Source organism: Mustela nigripes, chromosome 13, assembly GCF_022355385.1.
Source record: "Mustela nigripes isolate SB6536 chromosome 13, MUSNIG.SB6536, whole genome shotgun sequence".
Lineage (NCBI taxonomy): Eukaryota > Metazoa > Chordata > Mammalia > Carnivora > Mustelidae > Mustela > Mustela nigripes.
In genome coordinates, this window is record NC_081569.1 from 26,034,709 (window position 1) to 26,054,531 (window position 19,823).

Sequence of the window (19,823 nt, forward strand, 5' to 3'; positions counted from 1 at the left end):
CTCAACCACAAGAGAAAGTTTGAAAGAAATTAAAACACTTGGAACCTAAAGTCCATCATGCTTAAGAATGTTTGGATCAACCAGGAAATCAAAGAAGAACTTCAACAATTCATGGAAACCAATGAGAATGAAGACATTGGTCCAAAACCTATGGGATACAGCAAAGGTGGTCCAAGGGGGAAATACATAGTCATCCAAGCCTCACTCAAAAAAAATGAAAAAGAAAAAACAGAATACACCTTAAAGAACTGGAAAACCAACAACAAATTAAGTCAACCCCACGCACAGGAAGGGAAATAATCAAGATTAGAGACCAATGAGATAGAAACTAGAGATACAGTAGAGCACATCAACGAAACTAGAAGCTGGTTCATTGAAAGAATCAATAAGATCAATAAACCACTGGCCAAACTAATCCAAAACAAAAGAGAAAGGACCTAAATTAATAAATTATGAATGAAAAGGGAGGGATCACAACTAACACCAAGGAAATAGAAACAATCATCAGAAATTATTATCAACAGTTATATATTATCAACAGTTAAATTATTATCAACAGCCAATAAGTTAAGAAACCTAAAAGAAGTGGATACATTCCTGGAAACCTATAAACTTCCAAGACTGAAACAGGAAGAAACTGACAACCTGAATAGACCAATATCTAGTAACGAGATTGAAGCAGTGATCGAAGATCTCCCAAAAAACAAGAGCCCAGGACCTGAGAGATTCCCTGGGGAATTCTATGAAACATTATTTCTTTAAAAAAGAAATAATGGTTATTCTTCTGAAGCTGTTTCAAAAAAACAGAAAGAGAAGGGAAACTTCCAGACTCCTTTTACGAAGCTAGCATTACCCTGATCCCCAAACCAGGCAAACACCCCATGAAAAAGGAGGATTTCAGACCCATATCCCTGATGAATATGTATGCCAAAATTCTCAACAAGATCCTATCTAATAGGATCCAACAGCACATTAAAAAGATTATCCACCATGACCAGGTGGGATTTATCCATGGGATGCAAGGGTGGTTCAACATTCACAAATCAATCAGTGTGACAAAACAAATCAATAAGAGAAGAGAGAAGAACCACATGGTCCTCTCAATTGACACAGAAAAAGCATTTGAAAAAATACAGCATTTATTCCTGATTAAAACACTTCAAAGTATAGGGATAGAGGAAACATTCCTCAACTTCATCAAATCTATCTATGAAAAACCCACAGCAAATATCATTCTCCATGGGGAAAAGCTAACAACTTTCCCATTGAGATCAGGAACATGACAAGGATTCCCACTCTCCCCACTCTTGTTCAAAATAGTACTAGAAATCCTAGCAACAGCAATCAGACAACGAAAAGAAATAAAAGGTATTCAAATTGGCAAAGAAAAAGTCAAACTCTCTCTCTTCGCAGATGACATGATACTTTATATGGAAAAACCCAAAAGACTCCACCCTCAAACTACTAGAATTCATACAGCAATTCAGTAATGTGGCAGGACCCAAAATCAATTCCCTGAAATCAGTTGCTTTCTTATACACTAGCAATGAAAATATGGAAAGTGAAATTAGAGAATCGATTCCATTTACTATAGCACCAAGAACTGTAAGATATCTGGGAATAAATCTAACCAAAGAAGTAAAGGATCTGTGCTTGAGGAAATACAGAACACTCATGAAAGAAACTGAAGAAGACACAAAAAGATGGGAAAGCATTCCATGCTAATGGATCAGAAGAATAAATATTATTGAAATGTCTATGCTGCCTAGAGCAATCTATACTTTCAATGCCATCCTGATCAAAATTCCATTTTTGGCATTTTTCAAAGTGTCGGAACAAACAATCAATCCTAAAATTTTTATGGAACCAGAAAAGACCCCAAATTGCTAAGGAAATGTTGAAAAAGAAAAACAAAGCTGGGGTATCATGTTGCCTGATTTCAAGCTTTACTACAAAGCTGTGATCATCAAGACAGCATGGTACTGGCACAAATATCCAGTTGAAGAAAGAAAGTCTCTTCAATAAATGCTGCTGGGGAAATTGGACAGCTATGTATAGAAGAATGAAACTCAACCATTCTCTTATACCATATACAAAGATAAACTCAAAATGGATAAAAGACCTCAACGTGAGGGAAGAATCTATCAAAATCCTAGAGGAGAACATAGGCAGTAACCTCTTCGATATTGGCCACAGCAACTTCTTTCAAGACACATCTCCGGGGCGCCTTGGTGGCTCAGTGGATTAAGCCGCTGCCTTCGGCTCAGGTCATGATCTCAGTGTCCTGGAATCAAGCCCCGCATCGGGCTCTCTGCTCAGCAGGGAGCTTGCTTCCCCCACTCTCTCTGCCTGACTCTCTGCCTACTTGTGATCTCTCTCTCTCTGTGTCAAATAAATAAATAGAATATAAAAAAAAAAAAAAGACACATCTCCAATGGCAAAAGAAATAAAAATGAAAATGAACTTTGGGACTTCATCAAGACCAAAATCTTCTGCAAAGCAAAGGAAACACTCGACAAAACAAAGAGGCAACCCACAGAATGGGAGAACATATTTGCTAATGACACTAAAGACAAAGGGCTGATATCCAAGATCTAGAAAGAACTCCTCAAACTCAACACTCAAAACACAGATAATCACATCAAAAAAATGGGCAGAAGACATGAACAGACACTTAAACAAAGAAGACATACAAATGGCTAACAGACACATGAAGAAATGCTCATTATTAGCCATCAGAGAGATTCCAATCAAAACCACATTGAGATCCCACCTTACACTAGTCAGAATGGCCAAAATTAACAAGACAAGAAACAACAAGTGTTGTAGAGGATGTGGAGTAGGAGAACCCTCTTACACTGTTGGTGGGAATGCAAGTTGGTGCAGCTACTTTGGAGTATAGTGTGGAGATTCCTCAAAAAATTAAAAATAGAGTTACCTTATAACCCTGCAATTGCACTACTGGGTATTTACCCCAAAGATACAAATGTAGTGATTCTAATGTTTATAGCATTATTAACTCATTAGCTGAGTTGATAAACATAACAAATAATCTCTCCCTCCATGCGGCCTAAGTGGCCTATAATATATACAATCCTCTGAAGCAAATAGGAGGCATTTTAATATGCATTTCAGAGAGATTCAACACTTACACCCTCCGCGTCACACTTCAAGTGAACAGCAGAGTGAGAGTGAGAAAAATCACATACATATTCAGTTTTCTCAGGTAACTTTTGCTGGGGCCTGCTAAAGCCAGTTGCCAAGATTCAGTGAATATTCCAGTACAGATCAATTCCTACCTAGAATGATGGAAATCTTCCTTTTTTGGGAAAGATGCCATTGCAGTGTGATTAAGAAGCAGAACTGAGCCCATCCAGAGCACCTGTATGTTGAAAGACACTTACCTGTGAGCACAAATAAATCTTAGAGAGCTGGCATGAAGGTTACCTCAAATATAATCAGCATGTAGACCCCAGCAAGGATGACCACAGCAATGGTCACTTGTGCTTCTATGCTTGCACGGAGGTACTGATGAGCCATCAACAGAGGAATGGTCTGTGTCTGCTGGAGGGAGGCTCGAATGCTGATAGAAACAGTATCTCTGCAGAATGAAGCAAAGATATTACCACTAGTAAGGGAAACCACACTCTAATGGACAATTAGTGCTTGCTTCCTTGGTGTTCTTCCCAATGCAAGTCATCCATGGCCATAACCAGAGCCCAAACTGACCTCACAGTGATTTAGCCCAATGTCTTACCCAGCAGATGAGGAGATCTGACTGCGTATGAGCAGTGTAAGATGCAGGCACAGCCTCCTTATGGCCAGATCCATTTGACATAGGCCCCTCAGCCCTCATCTGGCAGTGTCTGCCTTGTGGCAGGTGCCATTCCAACAACTAACAGGGAGGAAGGAGTTTCAGATTGGTTCTAGCCATTTAATTTTCTATATTCTCATTACACACTGACTGCTTTACCTGCTAACAATAGAATAGCCAATATTCTCACATGTGGGAGATTCAAAAGAGGGTCATGTGCAACTTGAGAACACGTAGACAGGTTGTCCCAGATGGTGGGGAAAATTTCCCAGAACAAGAAGCATCTAAGTAATCAACAGTATGTGGCATGATGAAACGAAAATACTTTTCTTAAAGTTTAGTCAGTAACTATTCTGAGCTGAACCATGTCCCCAAAATATAGATGTTGACACTCTAACCCTCAAAACTTCAGAATGTGACTGTATTTGGAGAGAGAGTCTTTATAGTTAAAATGAGGTAACTAATGTGGTCCCTAATTCAGTACAGCTGGTGTCCTTACAAGAAAGGATTGGGACACACACACACACACACACACACACACTCACAGAGAGAGAGAGAGAGAGAGAGGTCCACAGAAAAACACAGGAAGAAGCAGCCAAGGAGAGAATACTTGAAGAGAAAAATCCTGCTGAATCCTTGAGGAAATAAATTTCTACTGTTTAAGTCATACGTTCTGTGGTATTTGTTATAGCAGGCATAGCAAACTCATAAAGACATAATATAGAGGGGAATTAAAGAAAGAGGAAGAATCCTAAAATTTCCTGGAATTCCCCATTGTGGAGTTTCATAATATTAATGAAATTAAAGCATCAGCTATAAAATACCATTTGCTTCAAAATGGACCCTGCAATCAATCCTCATTTCTTGACGCTCATGGCTATGATGTCCTCCTACATCCTTCATGTTTGTCGTCTATACAGTTAAAGCATTCCACCCAAACCACATAACTGATCTATTTCTGTCAAAATTGGAGTCCCACGGGTCAAATATTTTAAGTGAAAATGTCCAGAGGAGACCTTCTCCCAAAATCCTTGATCACCTGAAACCTACCTGCTCAGTATCTCAAAGGTCCTGCTCACCACCAACTGCTCACTTCTTTTTGGATTTAAAAATACTGTCCAATTCTGAGTGACCTGTAAAAGTTGAAATGTAATATCAGAGTAAGTCTTTGAACTTGAACCATCACCTGGGATTGATTCAGTGCTATTCAGTGTAGATGTTAGTTTAGAATAAGAAAAGAAGAAAAAGAAGAACAGCAAGGACTTTGTACACAGCTCCCATATCCCTGACACTAGCAATTCCAAGCTGTGCAGAACTGGAAATTTACACAACATAGAGGGCTTTAAGAAAAAAAAAAAAAAAGAATACAGAAGTACAAATACAGAATTAGTATAAAAAGTACAAAGTTATAGAACTAACTCTGATTTATTATGATAAAAAGATATCACTGCACTTTATATGAGACTTGGGATCTTCTGAGCCCATTGAGGCAATTCATAAGAAATGCATGCTTAGCATTGCTTTCTGCTTGCAAACTGGAGGCAGAAAAGTCTCCATACCCATGTCATAGGAGTCCATGGCAGGTAGGACCCAAGGATGAAGCTTCCTTTGCTGCAAGCAAACCCAACCCACATGTTCCTGTCGTAAGCAGAGCAGTGGAGAAACCAGCTGAATGGGCCAGATATGAGCAGAGAGGGAAGGGCTACCTGGGCTAGCCAAAGGGCCAAGGAAACTTCAACAGGAAGACAGGTGCTTTGCTGCTCACAAATCATAAAGTAAATGAAAATAGGAACTCTGAAATTGGTCAAAGCATAAAAGAGAGTCCATAAGTTCTCTTAAAACACTTCAGTATTTATAATGAGTATATCAGAAAATATCTATTAATGTTCCTCATGTTTCTGAGCAGGATTTGTGTGTGAGCACTAGAGCAGAATAGAGCCCCATGGACAGGCAGCTATGTCAGCACGCTGCAAAAAGTCCCATCTTCCTCCACACAAGGCCCACAGAGCAGGCAGATGTGTGCCCACCTTGCCTTTACCAAAAAGGCCTTGCCAGCTGGTTGTACACCGCACATGAGGAAGTAATGTTTACATCCTAAGACCATGGCCAAGGCAACCGGTTTAGAACACTGGTACTGCACAGACCATCACCCATGAAATGGCACCCTCATTCATAATGAGGTCTTTGCTCTGTGGACTCTGCTTTGCATGGCAGGAAAATGCAAGGGGTACAGTAATCCATCAGATGCTTCATTTTTGATGACATAGTATTGTGCACCAGCAGGATTTCCTTTATTGATTATAATAGGGAAAACCCACAAACTTCACAAACAAGTCACCATGATAATCCTGAGAAGTCATCAAGCCCAGGACATGGGGTACAGGTGAGGATGCACACAGAGGGGCCAGGACTTGTCTAGGCTCTGGGTCATGGTAACAACACCACTGTTGGCTCTCCTTGCCTTCAAAAGACAGGAGCTAAGGGTTTTTGTCTAGGAGATGCTAGGCACAAGAGCCTACCACTTTAGAAACAGAATCTTTGGGAAACTATGCAAGTCTAGCCAGGGGTTTCCAAACCCAAGGGAACTATGATGTTGAAGTACCTACTATACCAAAGGGTAAAGCCCAGGTTTAATGGTGCTTTAACAACAAAAAACTACTTTCAAATATAGAATGTTTCCCCCCAGTAAAATCATCTAAATAAAAAAACTTGCAAACCTGATTTTACTGAAATGGCAAGAGTTTTATAATTGTCTTAAATAAAGGAGAAAAGAGTCAAAGACAAAGCAGAATATAGGGCTTGCCTAATAATGGTGCCATTGCCTCATGGCTCCCCATCAAATCCATTCAAAAGGAAACTCAATTTATAAAGCGATGAAATGAGTTTTTACAATTCTTTTCAAGTAACTTATAAGTGTAACCTGCTGTGGCCGCTGCCTCCTGGAGCCTGGAACATCAGCCTGGGTCACCTCCAGCACGACATGTTCTTCTCTCTCGGTATGACTGGGGCCACCGGCCAGCAGGGCCCCTGCCAAATCCACCTGGAGCAATGTGGAGTCCACATGGCTGGAGAGGTTCAAAGCTGAGGCAAAGTCAAGGTGAACCACAAAGCAAGGAAGAGAGGCCTGAAGTCCCCTCACCACCCACACAGTGAGCACCCTCCTTAGAAGGTGCACAGAGAAATACCTATCCAGGCTGTTTCCTCCAACTGTACTGCAGCCCTTGAGCACTCCTTATCTCCTTGTACCTCACCCCTGACATGGAGTTGGTTTTGCAATGTCTGACCGCATGTGTTTCAAATCCTCTGTTTTAACCTCAAAGTGGTATCCCCCAGCCTACCATGATCTCTGCTTCCACTTCTTGCAGCCAGCATAGAACTTCTCCCCAAGTTTTTGGACCCACCGTGAGCTAGTAAACAGGATGGCTGCATGAATGAGCAGATACACTGACCCACATCCATGTCCAAATCCTTAGGTGCCAGGTCTCTAGTTTTAGAATGAGAAATCACAAAGAGAATTGAAAATAAGAATTCCGAAGTCATCTAAATAAGTGACATGCACTGCAGTGAAAGGAGACAAATTTCTTCAAAGCATGTGAAAGGCTCTTGATCAGGGAAAAATTATCAGATAAAGAGGGTTTCCCCCTACAAAATATAATTCCATGGCACTTAAGCCCTGTTATAGTCTTCCCCTTAACACCAACATCCTGCATTTGGTCGTTGCACAAAAGTAGGAGCCTGTGTTACCCAGCCCTTCTCCCTCTGGTCTGGACAAACTCTTGCCTCTGGTTCTGGGGTCATGACATGGACTCTACACAGCAACTAGCCCAGTCATTTTGATCCAGAACCAAAAACTGCTGTAGGCGCAAAAATGAATCTCAAAATAGTCCATGCTTTGTATGAGGTCTCAAAAGTCTTAACAGCACCTCACTGGTTGCAGGAGGATTCAGTAGCCAATTCCTTTACTCTTCCTTAAAAACCTAAAAGAAACAGGTAGTTTATGGAACAGACTTAGGGAAAAGGCAGAACCTCACTGCTGCCAGAGCATACACAAGATTTACTTTGACTATCAAGGGCTAGTGAATGGTTAATCTTTTTTCATTATCTATCTCCTCTAGCAAAATGTACTGGTTTAAAAAACCAATTGTACAAAAGAAACCCTGGTTTAAAAAAAAAAAAAAAAAAGGTGTTTTATCAGCACTGTTGTCCATATGAGAGCCCAGAATGAGCAGGGGTCCCCAGCACTTTTGTCGGAAAGCCTCTCCACACACTTAGGCTGCTACTTGGGTTCCATCAAGGAGAAATGGAAAACAGAAGTCATGCAAGGCAGGATGTACCAAGAGAAGGCCCAAAAAGACAGTGCTGCTTCTGCAAAAATTACTCGTGTACCAGTCTTTCCCCAGGGCAAACACAAGATACAGGGTGGGGAGAAAAATTTCAGTTCAGAAGAGATTCTAGGGACCTTGCAGAAACTCAGGAGATGGAACAGCACCACCTAGAGGCTAATATTGGAAAAGCAGAGGCTTCACCTTCAGATTTAATGAATGTTTGTGGAGCATTTATTGCGTTCCAAAAAATAAATGAATAAAACAAGACCTTTGTCCTGGGGGCCAGGGGGCATCTCATACCCTGTTAGGGAGACAACCATGTAACAAAGCATCCTATGATTAACCAACCAAATGGAGTACATACAAAATCACATAGACACAGGACAACATGTATTTGCATCATTCCTTTTTTCTGTCTTTCTACATGCCCACCACGCACTAGGATTCAAAGCCCACTAGGGTGCGCTGGTGTCAGCTGTGACTTCCAGATCCCAGCAACAGGAACCTCTAACTGAGCCTCACCCTCACAGGCAGCTTCAATCCTGGCTTTCCCCCATGTTGAACTATCTGCCATGTTCCTAACATATAGTCCTCTGCCTTTGCCTCAAATGCCTTCCCCAAATCTGAAGAACTTCTACCATTTTTTGAGTTCTCACTCAAGCTTCCCTCTCCTTAAATCTTCCCTTGTCATCCATGATTCCAGCAGATCCTCTGGCCTTCTCCAGTGTGTTCCTCTGTAGATTGGGCTCATGCCATACTACAATTGTTTTAGACTTTTCTCCCCAAATGGTCTCACTCCTCAAGAGGAATAACTGTACCTTATTCATTTCGTTACTTCTCCAGAAAGTAATGTAGTTCTCACCACATTAGATGCCCCCACTTGTTTCACCAATACCCTGCCAGATGGGGGCATGAAGAAGTCAGAGAGAAAGCGCCTTCTTCTTCTAGCTGCATCAAAGTAGTCTACGGCCTTTACCACTACCTCAATCACAGCCATCTTTCAAGAGCTAACTTGACATGCCTTCCATGAACTTTATTCCCACTGTGTGAGCTCCCTAGACACCATTCCTCTGAGTTCCTACTTAATCATCTTCCTGTTGTACATCTAATGAGTGTGACCATTGACTCTTCTCTGGCTGTGCCAGTGTGGGCGGCTGTTTTGGTGGCCTCTGAGTGGTAGGCAGAAAAACAAATGAGCAAAGCACTTCTGAACAGCAGGCAATGTGCTGCTATTGGGCATGGAACAAATCCACAAGAGCCTGAAAAAGGGCCTTCATTTCCACCTAGACTGTAGAGTCCTTTTGGGCTTATGCTTAAGTTTTCTACAGAGCTTGTCTTATGCCAGGTTCAGTTAACACTGGCCAGAACTCCTCCTGGACCAAACTCAAGTCCTCTGAGCCCTCTTCTTGATTAATGTTCAACCTTGGCCTGGTGAGCCCAGTTTATCAAGAATCCCTTCATTTTTTTTTTTTTTTTTTAAGAATGCCTTCACTTTTGAAGAATGCCTTCACTATCCCCAGCCAAGTACCCTTTTGGTAATTTTCCATCATCCCCCTCACCCTTCTGTAGACTTCCTGTTTATTTGAAGTTCAGTTCAGTCTCTTCCCTATTCCCGCAGCCTTTCAAAACCAGACCTGTATCCATTCTTGCCCCAGTCTTGAGTAAAGTCTTCCTTACCTGCTTACCTGATACAATTTTTCTTTGACACAACTTTTGCTTATTTGAATGGAGGTAAGAAAGTGGGTTTCCTTTTGACCCCACTTCTTGATAAAAATGGGAGCAATGTCATCTGATAAAGTATGAAACTTTTAAGATTGATCCATTCACAGAAATAATCTACCTAGTGCTAATATATTTTCTCCAACATTTGGGACCAGATGGATGAAAGACTGCCCTTACTTTCTAGAGTGGTGCTGGCCAATAGAATTTTTTCTGTGGTGATGGAAATGTTTTTATCTGTGCTGTCTGATACAATAGCCACTAATCACATGTGGCTATTAAGCACTTAAAGTGTGGCTGGTGTGAATGAGGAAGTGAAACTTTAATGTTATTTACTTCATTAATACAAACTTAAAGAACCACAGGTGACTAGTGGCTATCATATTGGATAACATAATTATAAGCTTACTACCTAAGGAGCTTAGGATGTAAGAAAGGAAGAACAGAAGGGAACAAAATCCTTTGTTTTCTTTTTGCACTTTAAAAACCCAGGGCTACTATGAAGACGGCGATGGAAAAACGAACTGTATGTTAAGAGACAAAGAAAAAGATTGGAAGGGAAGGAGGGCGGAAAAGGGGATAGAAGGGAGGAAAAGAGGAAGCCTAATTACCCTGCTTATATATGACCTGGATTGCTGGCCATTATTCACCTCTCTACTGACCTAAGAGACTTGAACAGGTCTCCCCCATAATAAGCACAGAGAACAATTCAGAGACAAAGAACCTTGGGTGTCTGCAATCACAGCCATTTCCTTTCATAAATCTTCTAAAAAAAAAAAAAAAAAAAACCCCACACTTACTGAGGTGAAAAATCCCGACTATTCCAAAGTAAACATCACAGGGGAAAATGTAGCTTTGTTATTCTCCAGTTAAAGGATAGTGGGGCTTTCTCCAAAAGCACTTCCCACCAAAACACACATCCAGAAGTCAAGAAGGAAGAACTGTAGGGCTCTTCACCCACGAGGACAACAATGAGAACACTGCTACTGGCCTTTCAAAACCAGACCTGAATCCATTCTTGCCCCAGACCTGCACAATAACATCCCTTAGCTGAGAATCACCTTCAAAGGTCCAAACTCTGGTGCACAGGATAGCCTCCCTTGACTCTGTCCCCACCTTCAATACCAGCTGCAATTGGCTCTCTGGGGACATCTTAGGGGCACTTCTGACCTCTGATCTCTCCTTTCACAAACCCCCACAGCACGTTCTCAGCCTACGGTCCTGAGAGAGGGTCTGTGAGCTTCCAGAAATGTACAGAAAATCTACTGATACCAATGTACATTTTCTAAGGAGCCCACGGGAAGCTTAAATCAGCCTGAATATTGGTAAATGATTGACAAGAGAGTCTCTCTTTGGCCAAAACTTTAGTTATGTTCCTTTGAACTCTCTTATATAAGACTAAGTCCTGACTTTGGGGCGTCTGCATTCATCTCTGTGTGGTCCAGTTTTAGCAAGAATCCTGCTAGGTTAATTTGGTCAGAACCTTCATTCTCCATATCTAATCACAGTTAATATCCAATCACATTCTATCCCCCCACATGATGTCTGGTAACTCTGCCTGACTTCAGCAAGAATCCTGTGAAGTCAGTTTGGCCAGGATCTTCTCTTATTCATGATGTTTCCTCTTACTAGTTTTTCACCCACTGCCTCCCCACCCTGTTCCTTGGCTTTAAAATCCCACTTTTTAAAGCTCATTCTCTCTCCCACTGCAAGACTTCACTGCTGTGGTCTCTACAGATATCACTAAGTTCCTGGTGACTTGCCATCTTTAACAAGTGTCACAGAACATTTTTTTTTTCCTCTTCAACAGATCCACAGACATATAAGAACCAATCTGCAGCACCCTACCATCTCACACAGCTCTTGCCATCTCTTCCACTTCTCTTTCTCTCTTTAGCAAAGTACACACACAGCTCAGAGAACAGGAGAGAAACTGCCCAGTTACTCTTGCTGAGAAAAAACATTTGTCTGCCGGCCACTAGGATTGGCTTGGGTTCATTCAAGTTCAGGAAAGAGCATGTGTACTTGAGCTGCTCTAGAGGTAACACTGTGCACAAAGCTGTGGAGGTAGAGTGACACAGTACAGTTCTTGGTGGGTTGAACAGAGGACTCTCATTTGTCATTATCTGAATTTATCCTGGTATTATCCTTACTTGTTATGCTTACTTAGAATTCCTGCAGACTGATAAGCTTCATACAGGAGTAGCTACAGTACACCAGCAACCTACAAATATTTCCCCTTCCCTGTCTGGTTCTCACCAAAGACTGTTTCTGCATAGGATCCCTCCAAGTTCTTGGCTCAGCCTGGACAGTAGGTTATGATCACTTACAGTGAGGTCACATGAACTGAAGGCAGGATCCATCTCCTGGGGACATCATGAAGCCAGGCCTCCACACTGACACTTGCTTTGAGAAGTCCCCAGGGGAAGCTGAGGAAAGCAGGAGGACGTCTTATTGTTTTTAACTCATGAAGATGATATGGAGGTAAGGGATGGGAAATGAAGTTCATTATTATTATTATGGAGGTAATAAGATGGGAAATGAAGTTCATTAAAATCACAGCTCTCTCTAGTTCTCTCAGAGGGATACACATCTTCATCTAAAACTGAGAAACAATTTTAAAGTGGTGAAGCATATACCAAGACTTTAGCAAGCTCTCAGATAGACATCAGAGCTACCCTGTCCTGAGAGCAGGTACAGATAAGCACTCTCATTCACTTAAGGGCAGGGATGCACCACACACTGCCCACCAGAGCCATCTCATGAGCCCACCTGAAGGCCTTGAGTGCCAGGTCTTTCTGGAATGTTGCTGGTACCCTGTGTGTGGAGAGTGGCTCAGCTGAGAGAGAGGATGTCCTAGGAAGACACAGGGGAACTCCCCCAAAGAACCAGAGGAAATAAAAACATACAAAAGACTACTGATGACTGCAAGGAAAACAACCCAATTTTCTAAAATTTCAGTTCACCCAAGCTTATCAGTTGAAGATATTAAAGCAAATAAAATCTGTGAATGATTTAATTCCTTTTTAAAAGGCGATAATCAGGGGGAAAGTGAATAATCAGAAATACTTGAGCTGGACACAACTGTCTCCTTTTCTTCCTCCTCTTCTACAAGCCTTCTCCTCTACTTGCTTCCTCTTCCTCCTCACTCCTTTCTCTTCCACGTCCTCCTCTCCTTCCTAGCTTGCTTTCCAAAATGCTTCCTCTCCCAGGACTGGGAGTTTTAGGGACTTTCGTGCGTGATTATCCTCATCCAAATATCTATTCAAGAGAAGCTCTGGGCTCTGGACTTTCAGTTTCAGCTGGTATGACTTGAGAGCTAGAAACACACTCCTATTCTCACAACCTGAAAAGGCTGGACAGATGTTAAATTAATGACTTGTTCTGTCAAGAATGAGGTTGCATCATAAACAGCTAACTTGAAATCTAGATTGAGACAGGTAACTGCAGGGAAGAATAAGGCCAAGTGTTTCCTTCCCTGAGACAGGTGCTACTAACACACAGAGAAGCAAGCAAGATTAAATCTGAAAATTTTTTTTAAACTGCTCAACGCCAAGGGTGGGCTAGTGTGATAGTAGAGAGACCTTGGGAGCCACAGAACTGGGGTGTCCACATGTCCATTATAATAAGCTTTTGCTCCTGGAACCCGAGCAGGTACTTACAAAGAAGATGGAGAAATTGAGGAGACTCAAGAAAAAGCCTTAATTTGCTGGGGAAACATATCAAATCTGGTAGCCTAGGACACAGTGGAACTCCAACACCTGGGAGTGGTGGGGAAGAGGAAAAAGTAGTTCTCCCCTGTGGGAGGAGTAGGAATAATGCACAACCTGGCAGACAGCAGGAGAAGCCAGGCAATTCCAAGTGTCTGGGATGCTGGAGGTTACCATGGCAACCACACACTGCAACACTGTCAACCTCTGACTAGATTTACACAGACCCCCAACCAAAACCCACAGTGCTATGGAATGAATGTTTATGTCGCCCACAATATTCACATGTTGAAGGTTGGCCTCCCAATGTGACTATATTTGGAGATAGGGCCTCTAAGAAAGTAATTAAGGTTCAATGAAGTCATAGGGTGGGGTCCTGATATGAGAGGATTTTGTCCTTATAAGAACAGCCATTAGAGGGGCGCCTGGGTGGCTCAGTGGGTTAAAGCCTCTGCCTTCAGCTCAGGTCATGATCCCAAGGTCCTGGAATCGAGCCCCACATCGGGCTCTCTGCTCAGCAGGGAGCCTGCTTCCGCCTCTCTGCCTGTCAAATAAATAAATAAAATCTTTAAAAAAAAAAAAAAAAGAACGGCCATTAGAGAATGCTCTCTCTCCATACATACACACACACAAACACACACACACTGAGGAAAGGCCTTGTGAGGACATGGCAAGAAAGGCAGCCATCTGCAAGTCAAAAAGAGAGTTCTCACCAGAAATCCAACTGGCCAGTACCTTGACTTTGGATGTCCAGCCTCCAGCACTGTAAGCAATGTCTGTTAATCCCCAAGCTGTGGTATTTTGTTATGGCAGTCCGAGCTAACACACTCAATATCTATTATCCTATACAACACATCTAGCTTTTTAGTGACAAGCACAAAAGCAGGAGAAAACACAGTATGAAGAAATCAAGCAATCATCATGCCCAGATGACACAGCCAAGGAAAAGAAGCAATGAACTTAAAAATAGGACAGTAGAAACTACCAACACTGAAATGTGAAAGAAAGTGGGGATGGGGTACAAAACAGAATATGAAAGAGCCCAAGGGAGCCAAGCTGTAACTGGAATGTGCCACTTGGCTATCATCTCCCCAGAGGGAACCTCACCATCAACCACCCAAAATAGTCTCACTAGTGCTCCCCTCCCTTTCTCTTCTGGACTCGTCTTTCATCAAATGTCCTGAAGGAACAAAATAGGCATGGGAAGAGCAGTGATCACCTACACTGGGACCTTCAGCAACAGTTGTAATGGTTCTCTAGTGTCTCTTTGTGAATCTCAGCCATGGGCAACTATCCATCTCAGTATAGACTGGATACAGTAGCTTTGCAGGGGTGACACAGCCAACAACTGCCAGAACTTTCCTTGATCTGGATACAGGCTGAATAAAATCTGTAACAATCAGAAACACTTAATGATAAATTTGTGCCAGGAGAACATTGGGATTTAAATAATTTTGACAAAAGTTAAAAATACAGGAATAATAATGGTATTGACTAATGTATCGAACATTCACCAGCTCACTCTAAACAGTTTTTCTTAGATATTAAGAGATAAAATTCTGATTCATTTTATAATTCTCCACTACAATGGGTCTTGATTACTGATATTTGTTGATTTTAAGGATTAACAACTCAGTCACAAAATTAAATCATCAGAGGAAGGTAAACATGGTTTTCCCATACTGGAGAAAAGGGAATACAACCCATGTGATGGTTAAAGTATATGTTTGTAGAATTTGCAGAGCACCTTATACCTCATCAGAAAGTACACTGATGTAATTATGACAGATTATAGAAGTTCAAAACAAATTCCTCAAATCACCAAAACTTGAAAAAGGCTGAAGACTAAACACAGAGCAGAGGTCAATCCTCAGGAGATCAGGGACAACCTGGCCCACCCTGACCTTCTCCGTGGAAATCCCAGTATACCACCTACTGGGCCCTGGTAAGCAGCCAGAGCTTCAGAACCACACAATTGTGTGAACTGGTAGCCAAAAAAATAAAAACATGAAGTTTTCAGAGCTCAATGTATTTGTTTCTTTTTTCATGCATAATTTCCTTTCTCTGGGCCACTGCTCCCTTCCCTTGTGGGTTTTTAAAGGGTTGCAGGTATTGACTTCATGAACCACCCTCACTGCTCAAGAGGTAATATTGCTCTTATATTTCACACTGAAAAGAGAAGCCTCTTCTCGTGCATAATCCTGCATGCACACACACAGAGCTCTGATATTCATGTCCACCTAGGCAGATAATGAAAACCAAGTATTCACAACTAAATATAGTCATGTGCAGTTTCCAGTCATTCAGGGTTCAGCATGGCCATAACTTCAGGCTGCCTGCACAGAAACGGCACAGCCACACGTCTTAGCGTCCACAGGGCACAGGCATGAAAACACCACTCACATACCCCATCCTTGCTCACAGTCTCACATGCTGTCAGAGCAGCATGCACCAGCCACTCACTGGAGTCCCCCAACAATGGTGCAGACAAAACTATCTGATGCCAATGCTGTAAATTTGTACACACTCAGCAATAAGGCCCCAATCACAGACACAATCTCAAAATGATCACAGACCACAAATGACCCACATGTCCCACACAGGCATGAAGACACACAAACACACAGCAAGCACAGAGAACCTCACATCCATGCATGCACAGACAGACACACACAGCCAAGCATGTACACACACATTTGTACCCAAAAGATATGCACACCTGAGCACAAAGAATCTCACACTCGTTCATTTGGCAAAATATTGAGCACCTGAAATGTGATTCCCACTAGGTTACATCAGGATACACACCACACAAATGCTGGCAGTAAGACACATTCTTGGGGCCACCCATGATGCAGGGCATGCCCAAGACAAATAAAGACTTCCATTGCATGTGGTTGAAACAGAATTGGTAAGATGCTTTCAGGTGGAAAGCTAGACCCAAGGATGAAGCTAACTGCCTTCTATAGAGCAAAGCTTCTATTGTATCACAGCAGAGGAGCACTGCTAAGGGGAGGCCTCCCTCAGCAACCCCAGCCCACAATCCCACATGCATTCAGCATCTCCTCCAAAGAAAGGTGTGAGCCCCATACCTTAGGTGCCTTGCTATCTAGCCCAAGGCACCCAGGGGCTCTGCTGACCCAACAGCAGAGCTCTGTAGTACTCACAGAGCACACCACCACAAAGACAAACAGGCTCGCAACTTTCAGCCACCGTACACAGCACCTGCAAGAGAAAAGGAAGGACCCAAGTCACACCAAAGCAGTCCTATTTGTATGTGCCCAGACTGCCAAGTTGATAGACACCTTTCTGAAGCTTTGGATAATATCAATCTCAAAGCACATGTTAGGAATTCTTTCCATAATGTGGCATAAAGGAAGACACTGCTGACCTATAAATGTATGGCCTCATGAAAAGCAGCTTGGTACAGGTTACAGAGGAGAGCAAAGTTAACCTAGGGTGTTTGCACATGTTTCTTGCTGTAGATGCTAAAATTCAAACTTGGTGGCTCTTCACTGGCATTTTGAAAGCTGAATTTCCTGGAAACAAGCCTTATATGGGTTCTCAGATTCATATTTTCAGTTGTATCCCCCTAACTTTTCTGGAAAGTGAGAAAATAGATTTGATCATAGATGATGGCAGATGAGTGAGAGATAGATAGATAGAAGATAGATAGAGATTAGGATTATATATAAATATAACATATATAAAAACACTGATGGAAATATAATCAAACAATTCAAAAAAGAAATCGGGGTGCTGTCACTGGTTGTACTAGCAGTTTTTTAAGAATTACTTCAGAGATAATTTAACAAGCAGTCTGTGTTCTTGGCACATTCTGCAGTCTCCTGATGGTGTCCTGACCCAGTGACCATCTCACTTTTCTTAACTGCAGCTCTCAGAGCCCAGGTAAATCTGAGTCTAGCCAAACCTTTGCAGTCTTTCCAGTCCCACTCTGCTCATATCACCTCCTCAGATCCACGGATCCCACCTTCTAATGACACTATCATTGCCCAGCCCCAGGGTGTGCTCTACCACTGGCCGCCCCTCAAGAGTGGGCATTTGGTGTCTGTGCTCTGTTCCTGTATGTGGAAAGGTGCTGGCCCACAGCCTGTGCTTGTGTAGAATGTAGAAGGTCTATGTTAGGACATCTTTTTCAGTATCTTTCTGATCTTTTCAAAACGGTAAAGTCTTATTTTGCATTCTCTTAGATTTAATGATTTGATGAATAAGCATTTCACATTTCCAAATTGTAATTTAACAGCCCCTATTTTTTTTTAATTTAATTTTATCTTTTCAGTGTTCCAAGATCCATTGTTTATGCACCACACCCAGTGCTCCATGCAATACATGCCCTCCTTAATACCCATCACCAGGCTCATCTGTTCCCCCCACCCTTCTCCCCTCCAAAATCTTCAGAATCCACAGGCTCCCATACTTCATCTCCCCCTCCTATTTACCCCAATTCACAATTCATTTTTCCTTTCCTTCTCCTAATGTCCTCCATGTTAGTACTTATGCTCCATAAGTAAGTGAAACAATATGATAATTGACTCTTTCTGCTTGTTTTCCTTCACTTAGCATAATTTCCTCCAGTCCCCTCCAAGTTGATACAGAAGTTGGGTATTCATCCTTTCTGTGTAATATTCCATTGTTGATTTGGACCATATCTTCTTTATCCATTCATTTGTTGAAGGGCATCTTGGTTCTTTCCACAGTCTGGCAATTGTGGCAATTGCTGCCATGAACATTGGGATATAGATGGCCCTTCTTTTCACTACATTTGTATCTTTGGGGTAAATACCAAGTAGTGCAATTGCAGGGTCATAGGGTAGCTCTATTTTTAATTTTTTGAGGAACCTCCACCTGTTTTCCAAAGTGACTGCACCAACTTGTCTTCCCACCAACAGTGTAAGAGGGGCCCCCTTGCTCCATATCCTCTCCAACACTTGTTGATTATTGTGTGTTAATTTTGGCCATTCTAACTGGTGCAACGTAGTATCTCAATGTGGTTTTTATTTTAATTTCTCTGATGCAACAGCCCTATTTAAATGGGAATCAAAGCTGGAGGTATCAGAATCCCAGATTTCAAGATATACTATAAAACTATAGTGATCAAAACAATATGGTACTAGCACAAAAACAGATACATAGATTAATGAAACAGAAGAGAGACTACAGAATAAACCCATGCTTATATGGTCAATTAATCTACAACAAAAGATGCAAGAATATACAATAGGGGGAAAAAAAACAGTCTCTTCAATATATGGTGCTGGAAAAACTGGACAGCTACATGTAGAAGAATAAACCTGGACTACTCTTCTGACACAATACATAAAAATAAGCTCAAAATGGATTAAAGACCTAAATGTGAGATGTGAAACCCTAAAACTCCTAGGCAATAATTTCTTTGACATTGGTCATCGTAACATTTTTCTAGATATGTTTCCTAAGGAAAGTGAAACAGAGCCAAAATAAACTACTGGGACTACATCAAACTAAAGATACAATCAACAAAACAAAAGGCAACATACTGAAAGGGAAAAGACATTTGCAAAATATACAACTGATAAAGTTTTAATATCCAAAATATAGGAAAAACTTACATAACTCAACACACACACACATACACACACATCCAATTTAAAAAATGGGCAGAAGACTTGAATAGATGTCCTCCAAAGAGGGCATACAGTTGGCCAACAGACACATCAAAAGATGTGAAAAAATTAATGAATACTGTTATGCTGAAAATAAATAAATTTAATTTTTAAAAAAAAAGATGTTCAACATCACTCATCATCAGGAAACACAAATTAAAACCACAATGAGATATCACCTAACCCAGTGGCTAAAATAAAAAAGAGAAGAAGTAAGAAGAGTTGGTAAGGATGTGGAGAAAAAGGAACCTTCAAGCACTAATGGTAGAAATGTAAATAGGTATAGCCATTGTGGAAAATGGTATGGAGATCCTCAAAAAAATTAAAAATAGAAATACCATATGATCCAGTAATTGCACTACTGGGTATTTACCAAAAGAAAGCAAAAACATTAATTCAGTTTGCTTTACTACAAAAAAAAAAAAAGCATTAATTCAAAATGATATATGCGCCCTTTTGTTTATTTTAATAATATTTACAATAACCAAGATATGGATGAAGCCCAAGTGTCCGACAGATAAATGGATAAGGAATATGTGGGGAGGTGAACCATGAGAGACTATGGACTCTAAAAAACAATCTGAGGGGTTTG

At 41.4% G+C, this 19,823-nt stretch overlaps 1 protein-coding gene across 1 annotated transcript in view; it reads right to left on the bottom strand.

Annotated features, from left to right (window-relative positions):
- The window catches only part of OCA2 (OCA2 melanosomal transmembrane protein), a 415,724-nt gene that overhangs the window by 313,201 nt on the left and 82,700 nt on the right, over positions 1-19,823 (bottom strand). Inside the window, exons 5-9 of the mRNA XM_059372062.1 lie at positions 16,736-16,793; positions 14,886-14,958; positions 6,735-6,895; positions 4,865-4,947; positions 3,448-3,601 (exon numbers count right to left, since the gene is read on the bottom strand). Of these exons, the coding sequence (XP_059228045.1) occupies positions 3,448-3,601; positions 4,865-4,947; positions 6,735-6,895; positions 14,886-14,958; positions 16,736-16,793 (529 nt within the window). The remainder of the gene's footprint in view (positions 1-3,447; positions 3,602-4,864; positions 4,948-6,734; positions 6,896-14,885; positions 14,959-16,735; positions 16,794-19,823) is intronic.